Genomic DNA, 10,000 nt, shown 5'->3' on the forward strand with positions numbered 1-10,000 from the left:
TTATAGTAATTCTATTTTAAGCTTATTATTTGTCAATTATTAGTCATTTTTCTGCATAATTATTTTTCTTCAATTCATTTGTTGTTTGCTAACCCTATAAATCAGTTGTTGACCAAAAAATGGGATGAACAATATTTTACTTAGGCTATATATTCATATTTTTGCTCAGAGAAAATTATAGATGTTATGTTAATGTGAACTTTCATGGTCTGTGGACACTTTTCAACTCATTTATACATTTTCACTAATTATTCCTTATATTTTACATGTACTATATTTACACATGATAAATATGACGTTTGCTGTTGATTCATCACGAGTCTGTTGGAGCTGTGTAACTTATTGTTATCAAATCAAATATGGAGAGATGATATAATAAGTGGACACTGGAAACAAGAGGACCTCATGAATATATAATGAGGGGTGTGGTCACGTGTTCACGGGGGGCGGGGGCAGCGCGCTCAGCAGCAGCGCGAGCGCGAGCTTCAGTCAGTCAACGGATCTCTGGAGAGTCATGACGCGTTCCGGTCGCGCGCGGGTTTAACGCACGGAATGATTGGGAATTGTCGATAAATGGGGTCCGTGAAATGGAAAACACATCAGCGTCTGCTGATTTTACTCTGGCTGTTGTCGTTTCCAGGTAAGAGATGTTTTATCCACGCGTGTTTTGACCGGAATCTCGTGCGTAAAGGCTGAAGGTCTCCAAGTTCACAATGAAAGATGCTGACCGTTTGTTTACCACCGCTGGACAACACCTAAACTTCATCCAGATCACATCTTTACACTGCTTTAGGTCCGTGTTAGATTATTTAGATGACTGAATGTCTGATCAGAAGTGCTGCTTATTAATCCAGTCATTAGGAAAATTACCCATGATTTTACAAAACTAGCCATAGTTTACCCATTATATCTGTGGTAAAACTGATCAATATGACAAAAGAACATGGTTACTACACTTTTGCTATAGTAAAAAACATGGTTATTATAGATGAACAATGATAACCACAAATTAACCATGGGTTTACCATTGTTTAACCTTGATATTTGTGGTAAAACTGGGATCAATATGACAAAAACCTTGGTTACTACACTTTTACTATAATAAAACCGTGTTTATTGTGGTTAAACCCTGGTAATCACTTATTAACCATGTTTTTACCATAGTTTAACTATGGTATTTGTAGTAAAACTGTGATCAATATGACAAAAAACACAGTTACTACACTTTTACTATAGTAAAACCATTTTTATTATAGTTACACCATGGCAATCTCAAATTAGCCATGTTTTTACCATAGTTTAACCATGGTATTTGTTGTAAAACTGGGATCAAACCACCAAAAAAGCATGGTTACTACACTTTTACTATAATAAAACCATGGTTATTATGGTTAAACCATGGTAACCACCCATTAACCATGGTTTTGCCATAGTTTAACCTTGATATTTGTGGTAAAACTGTGATCAATATGACAAAAGAACATGGTTACTACACTTTTACTATAGTAAAACCATGGTTATTATAGTTAAACCATGGTAAACATTCATTACCGCATGGTATTTGTGATAAAACTGGGATCAAACCACCAAAAGAACATGGTTACTACACTTTTACCATAGTAAAACCATTTTTATTATAGTTAGACCATGGCAATCTCACAAATTAACCATAGTTTAACCAAGGTATTTGTAGTTAAATAATGGTAACCACTCATTAAGCATGGTTTTACTACAATAACCATAGTTTAACCATGGTATTTATGGTAAAACTGTGAGCAATATGACAAAAGAGCATGGTTACTACACTTTTACTATTGTAAAATCACGGTTATTGTGGTTAAACCATGGTAATTACTCATTAACCATGGGTTTACCATAGTTTAAGAATGGTATTTGTGGTAAAACTGGGATCAAACCACAAAAAAAACATAGTTACTACACTTTTACCATAGTAAAAACATTTTTATTATAGTTACACCATGGCAATCTCAAATTAACCATGTTTTTACCATAGTTTAACCTAGTATTTGTAGTAAAACTGGGATCAAACCACCAAAAAAGCATGGTTACTACACTTTTACTATAATAAAAACATGGTTATTATAGATAAACAATGGCAACCACAAATTAACCATGTTTTTACCATAGTTTAACCTAGTATTTGTAGTAAAACTGGGATCAAACCACCAAAAAAGCATGGTTACTACACTTTTACTATAATAAAAACATGGTTATTATAGATAAACAATGGCAACCACAAATTAACCATGGGTTTACCATAGTTTAACCTAGTATTTGTAGTAAAACTGGGATCAAACCACCAAAAAAGCATGGTTACTACACTTTTACTATAATAAAAACATGGTTATTATAGATAAACAATGGCAACCACAAATTAACCATGGGTTTACCATAGTTTAACCTTGATATTTGTGGTAAAACTGTGATCAATATGACAAAAGAACATGGTTATTATGTTCTTTTACCAAGGTTAATTTTCATTAAGAGAGTTTGAATACGAGTAAATATTGCGTTTTAAACTAAAATATTTAGGTTCTCGGGTGTTTCATGATGTTCTGGTATGTTTACTATAACATCTGAATCACCGTTTTCATGCATGAAATTATTATTTTATCAACAAGAATATGTCTTTTCATCATTAGAAATCATTTATATGGTAACCTCACACCTTAAAATGGCTTTTAAAGATGTGTTGCAGTGGACGCCATGAATCAAACCAGTCAGAAATATTGTTTTACTAACTTATATGACTGAACTAATCTGACTATATTAAAGGGTTAGTTCACCCAAAAATGTAAATTGTGTCATTAATGACTGAGCCTCATGTGGTTGGACACCCGTCAGACCTCCGTTCATCTTCAGACACAAATGAAGATATTTTAGTGTAAATCTGATGCTCTGAAAGGCCTCCATTGGCTCAACTTTACACTCTCAAGACCCTTAAAAGACACTAAAGACTAAAGTTACAAAGTCCATCTCACTACAGCGGCTCTACAATAACTTTATGAAGACGAGAATAGTTTTTGTGCGCAAAAAAACCCTAAATAACGACTTATATAGTGATGACGATTTCAAAACACGGCATCATGAAGCTTCGAAGCGTTATGAATCAGTGAGTCGATTCATGATTCGGATCGCGTGTCAAACTGCTGAAATTTGGCAGTTCAAACTGCTGAATCGACTCACTGATTCATAACGCTTCAAACCGCTGAATCGACTCACTGATTCATAACGCTCCAAACTGCTGAATCGACTCACTGATTCATAACGCTTCAAACCGCTGAATCGACTCACTGATTCATAACGCTTCAAACCGCTGAATCGACTCACTGATTCATAACGCTCCAAACTGCTGAATCGACTCACTGATTCATAACGCTTCAAACCGCTGAATCGACTCACTGATTCATAACGCTTCAAACTGCTGAATCGACTCACTGATTCATAACGCTTCAAACTGCTGAATCGTCTCACTGATTCATAACGCTTCAAACCGCTGAATCGACTCACTGATTCATAACGCTTCAAACTGCTGAATCGTCTCACTGATTCATAACGCTTCAAACTGCTGAATCGACTCACTGATTCATAACGCTTCAAACCGCTGAATCGACTCACTGATTCATAACGCTTCAAACTGCTGAATCTTATCACTGATTCATAACGCTTCAAACTGCTGAATCGACTCACTGATTCATAATGCTTCAAACTGCTGAATCGTCTCACTGATTCATAATGCTTCAAACTGCTGAATCGACTCACTGATTCATAATGCTTCAAACTGCTGAATCGACTCACTGATTCATAATGCTTCAAACTGCTGAATCGACTCACTGATTCATAACGCTCCAAACCGCTGAATCGACTCACTGATTCATAACGCTTCAAACTGCTGAATCGACTCACTGATTCATAATGCTTCAAACTGCTGAATCGACTCACTGATTCATAATGCTTCAAACTGCTGAATCGACTCACTGATTCATAACGCTTCGAAGCTTCATGAGGCCGTGTTTTGAAATCGTCATCACTATTTAAGTCGTTATTTGGGGTTTTTTTGCGCACAAAAACTATTCTCGCCGATTCATAAAGTTATTGTAGAACCACTGTAGTGAGATGGACTTTGTAACTTTAGTCTTTAGTGTCTTTTAAGGGTCTTGAGAGTGTAAAGTTGAGCCAATGGAGGCCTTTCAGAGCATCAGATTTACACTAAAATATCTTCATTTGTGTCTGAAGATGAACGGAGGTCTGACGGGTGTCCAACCACATGAGGCTCAGTCATTAATGACACAATTTACATTTTTGGGTGAACTAACACTTTAAGATGCAGCAACTAAGTCATGACGATTCGAGTGGAAATGCATGAATGTCCAGCATTGATTCTTCTGGCTCGGTTGACTGAGACTAAATAGATTAGGCTGGTTCTTTCATATGCAAGTCTTGTTTCGCTGGAATCGTGATTTGAATGTTTTAACGTTTATAATGCCTTCTCATCTGCAGGGGTTTTTGGCTTCAGCGAGTTGTCTTTCAGCGTCCAGCCCAAGGACGTGTCTTCTTCTCGAGGCGGGCGTGTGGTTTTGGACTGTCAGGCTCAAGGCGAGTCTCCTATCACTGTGAGATGGAGGAAGAACGGCCTCCATCTTCAGGAGAGCGGCCGCGGGCTCATCCTGTCCAATGGGTCGCTGAGCATCTCAGACCTGAGGAGTTCAGCTGACCAATCAGACGAGGGCTTCTATCAGTGTCTCGTCCAGAACAAATACGGAGCCATCCTGAGCCAAAGAGCCCGCGTTACAATCTCAGGTGCGTATATGGAGATCAGGGTTCATTTCCACAGCAAATTTAGATTTAGTTTTAGTCATAGTCTTTTGACTAAAATGCCATTTAGTTTGAGTCATATTTTAGTCACCTGAATTGTTTCTAGTTTTAGTCGACTAAATATCATAAGATTTTAGTCGACTAATTCTACAGTAGATTAAGTCTCCTAAAATCTAATGAGTTTAGTTCAATTGTAATACATTAAGCATTTAAGCGTCACATAACCGACATCATTTTGTTTTTGACATTAAAAATACACGAAAGAGCTCAATTCACTTTTTTAAAAACATCTATATAGTTTTTAAACTTTGTATTTCTGTTTTAGTTAGTATATCATGTTAAGCGAAAGCTTCAATTAAGTTTATTTTTTTAATTTCAGTTAACATTTATTTAATTTCAAGTAACGAAGATTTTTGGTTTTAGTGAACTATTATAACGCTGATACTTTATTTAATATGTGTCAAATACTGCTCTTTCCTCTTGACTATGAATTAAACAGGAATTAAATTAAATATAGTTTATTATGTAAGCAAAAACGAATATATAATGCGTGACTTTTAATTATAAACAAGCTGGAAATACACCAGGACTCTTATTTTGAAATCTCGGCTTACTATTGCAGTTGCAGGAGCTCATTCAAGTTCAGGAGATCAAATATGCATCGCTACAACCGTCTAAAACACATTACTATATAAACATCGCAAAGTGAACATTGTCATTATTCATCAGCATTAGTTCATAAACAATAGCCTGACATAAATGTGTGTTATTGATTGATTTAGCCGCTCTGGAGCTCTTTAATCGTTTTTATTTGTTGACGAAAATGAGTTGATTTTCGTTATAGTTTTTGTCATCCAACACTAGTTTTTATTTAGTTATCGTCTTGTTTTCGTCAGTGAAAAAAGGTTGTTGACGATAATTATTCGTCAACGAAATGAACACTGATGAAGCGGGTGTAGGCCATCATCTGGGCCGGCACAAAGAGAAGAATCGCAGGACTTCCAGATCCATTTAACATCCAAAATCAGTCAGAGATGTGGAAAAAGGCCACACGCTCTATCATATCAACATCTGAGTTGTGGAAGCGATTCAACGATGGTTCTGTGTAAATGAGGCGGACACTTTTCAACTCATTTATGTATTGTAATGAGGCGGCTATAGTAAGTTTTAATACATTATAGGTGGACAAAAATCAGTGTAAGCGAATGTAAATGAGTTGTGGAAGTGATTCAATGATCTAATATGGCAGCTGTAATATTGAATTCATCAGCATCAACTGGTAACTATAATATAATATAGTGTTGATATTACATATTATTGTTAGATATTATTCAGTTATTAGATGGGCTAATAAATCAGCCAGTGCAATTAATCTGGTGTTATTATTTTGAAATGATCATTAATATATTATTACAAGCATAACCGCTAACTAAAATAAGATAAAATCAATGTTGAAAAAGGTCACACGGTCTATAGATGTTTTAAATATAAGTGTTTGAATTGAAAATGAGTTGATTTTTATGTAAGGAGGCGACTATAATATAACATTTTTATATGTTAAACGTGAGAAAAATATGAAATAATCTTCATAAAGTCTCAGTAAATGAGCTCGAGATGTGCTTTGACACATGCACAATGTTGAACAATTGTATTGAAAGGATTTTATATCATTAAAATTCAATAAAACTTAATATTTTTCAGCCAAAATCAATTTAGAAAAAGTTGAAAAATGCCACAGACTTTATGTTTGAATTGTAAATGAGTTGTGGAAGTGATTCAATGATTGTTATGTAATGAGGCGACTATAATATAACATTTTAATACGTTAAACGTGGGTAAAATATGAAATAATCTTCATAAAGTCTCAGTAAATGAGCTTGAGATGTGCTCTGATACATGCACACAATGTTGAAAAATCATATTAAAATTATTCTGTATTATTTACGTGTATAAAATTCTATAAAATTAATATTTTTCTCCCAAATTCAGTGTTGAAAAAGGCCACAAGCTTTATCTGGATGTTTTAAATGTAAGCGTTTGAATTGAAAATGAGTTGTGGAAGTGATTTTTATGTAAGGAGGCGACTATAATATAACATTTTAATATGTTATACGTGAGCAAAATATGAAATAATCTTCATAAAGTCTCAGTAAATGAGCTCGAGATGTGCTTTGACACATGCACAATTTTGAAAATTTGTATTGAAAGGATTTTATATAATTAAAATTCAACAAAACTAATATTTTTCAGCCAAAATCAATTTAGAGAAAGTAAAGAAAAGCCACAGACTTTATGTTTGAATTGAAAATGAGTTGTGGAAGTGATTCAATGATTGTTATGTAATGAGGCGACTATAATATAACATTTTAATATGTAAAACGTGGGTAAAATATGAAATAATCTTCATAAAGTCTCAGTAAATGAGTTTGAGATGTGCTTTGACACATGCTCAATGTTGAAAAATCATATTGAAAGGATTTTATATAATTAAAATTCAACAAAACTAATATTTTTCAGCCAAAATCAATTTAGAGAAAGTAAAGAAAAGCCACAGAGTTGATGTTTGAAGTATAAATGAGTATGTGTTCAGTGATGTTTTGGTCCAGTTTAAGGGGTAAAGTGTGGACTAATGTGTGTCTCTGACAGCAGCAGATGTTGCTGTGATTGAGGAATCTGTGAAAGGCCATTGGTGGTCTTTAGTCCGGCCCCTGAGCAGTAAAGAGCTGAGGGCCGTTTGTTCCCCATGACCCCGTGGGCAGAGAAACAGCTGTGGCTATTGAACTCTCTCCGGCCTGAGCTCAAGCTCTGCTCCATACGGCTGATGGGATGGACATCACTCTCTACAATAGCCTAGATGTGGAGATGCAAGGACAATCAGCAGCATCAACTCATAACTGTCATTATAGAATCTTAGATACATTAGATATATAATAATATCTCATCTGAAATATTATTATTACACTCTAAAAAATGCTGGGTTAAAATGACCCAAGTTGGGTTGAAAATGGACTAACCCAGCAATTGGGTTGTTTTAAGCAAACATTTAACTCAACCGCTGGGTTAAAACAACCCAATTGTTGGGTTGGTCCATTTTCAACCCAACTTGGGTTATTTTTAACCCAGCATTTTTAGAGTGCATTAAAAATGAAATCCAGAAAACTAAAAACAGATAATAAAAAAGAGATATTATTAAAAAAAAAACGTGTTTCATAAGGCCCTAAACATGTAATGTTTGTTGTAACATGTAAACTTTTAATAAATTCTTGTTAATAAAAAGTTTCACTCTAAAAAATGCTGGGTTAAAAATAACCCAAGTTGGGTTGAAAATGGACTAACCCAACAATTGGGTAGTTTTAACCCAGCATTTGGGTTGTTTTAACCCAGCTGTTGGGTTAAATGTTTGCTTAAAACAACCCAATTGCTGGGTTAAAACAACCCAATCACTGGGTTAAAACAACCCAATTGCTGGGTTAAAACAACCCAATTGCTGGGTTAAAACAACCCAATTGCTGGGTTAAAACAACCCAATCACTGGGTTAAAACAACCCAATTGCTGGGTTAAAACAACCCAATCACTGGGTTAAAACAACCCAATCACTGGGTTAAAACAACCCAATTGCTGGGTTAAAACAACCCAATTGCTGGGTTAAAACAACCCAATTGCTGGGTTAAAACAACCCAATCACTGGGTTAAAACAACCCAATCACTGGGTTAAAACAACCCAATTGCTGGGTTAAAACAACCCAATTGCTGGGTTAAAACAACCCAATTGCTGGGTTAAAACAACCCAATTGCTGGGTTAAAACTACACAATTGCTGGGTTAAAACTACACAATTGCTGAGTTAGTCCATTTTCAACCCAACTTGGGTTATTTTTAACCCAGCATTTTTTAGAGTGTTCATTTAAATTAATTAGACATGCTTTTTGATTATTAAAATGTATTAAACCATTGAAAATGAAATCCAGAAAACTAAAAACAAATAATATAAGAGATATTATAAATAGAACGAATTTCATAAGGCCCTAAAAATGTAATTTTTGTTAAACTTTTAATAAATTCTTGTTAATAAAAAGTTTCATTTAAATGAACTAGACATGCTTTTTAAATAACTATTTAAATGAAGTCCAAAAATGAAAATTTTAATGCAATTTGGGAAAAAATAATATTTCATAGAGCCCATATTCACTGCATTATGGCAGCATAACACACACTGGCAGCCCTGCTGTTGTTTTGCATGTTTGTTTAAGGGTTTAATAGTAAATGCTGGGTTAAAAATAACCCAAGGTGGGTTGAAAATGGACTAACCCAGCGATTGGGTTGTTTCAAGCAAACATTTAACCCAACCGCTGGGTTAAAAAAAACCAATTGCTGGGTTAGTCCATTTTCAACCCAACTTGGGTTATTTTTTACCCAGCATTTTTTAGATATTAGATATTATCCATCTATAACGCATTAAAATGTTATATTATAGCCGTCTCATTACACAACAATCATTGAATCACTTCCACAACTCATTTACAATTCAAACGCTTACATGTATGTCAAATAAAATCAATAACATTACTATTGTAATTAGCTGATGTTAGATATTATTATTAGATATTAATTTGATGAGCAATAAGATTAATTGGGCAATATTCGTTTTAAATGGTTATTATTACAAGCATAACCCAGTAATTATTTTATTTATTTATTATTTTATTTAAATATACTCATTATATTTATATATTAATATTGCAATTAGCTGATGTTAGATATTATTATTATTAGATATTCATTTATTGACCAATAAGATTAAATGGGCATTATTATTTTTAAAAGATTGTTATTATTACAAGCATAAATCAGTAAATATTTGATTTATTTATTTAATTTAAATATACTCATTATATATTAATATTGCAATTAGCTGATGTTAGATATTATTATTAGATATTATTAATTTATTAGATGGGCTAATTCATTGACCAATAATAATAATTAATTGGGCATTATTATTTTTAAATGATTGTTATTATTCCAAGCATAAACCAGTAATTATTTTATTTATTTATTTATTTTATTTAATTTAAATATACTCATTATATTTATATATTAATATTGCAATTAGCTGATGTTAGATATTATTATTATTAGATATTCATTTATTGACCAATAAGAT

At 33.6% G+C, this 10,000-nt stretch overlaps 1 protein-coding gene across 1 annotated transcript in view; it reads left to right on the plus strand.

Annotated features, from left to right (window-relative positions):
- Window positions 1–573: 573 nt before the first annotated feature.
- Window positions 574–10,000, plus strand: part of prtgb (protogenin homolog b (Gallus gallus)) — a gene marked incomplete at both ends in the record, with an annotated part of 53,777 nt that continues 44,350 nt past the window's right edge. The window contains 2 exons of the mRNA XM_079809538.1: window positions 574–640; window positions 4,522–4,821. Coding sequence (XP_079665664.1) covers window positions 574–640; window positions 4,522–4,821 — 367 coding nt within the window. The remainder of the gene's footprint in view (window positions 641–4,521; window positions 4,822–10,000) is intronic.

This window comes from Gobio gobio, assembly GCF_949357685.1.
Source record: "Gobio gobio genome assembly, chromosome: 25".
Classification (NCBI taxonomy): Eukaryota; Metazoa; Chordata; class Actinopteri; order Cypriniformes; family Gobionidae; genus Gobio; species Gobio gobio.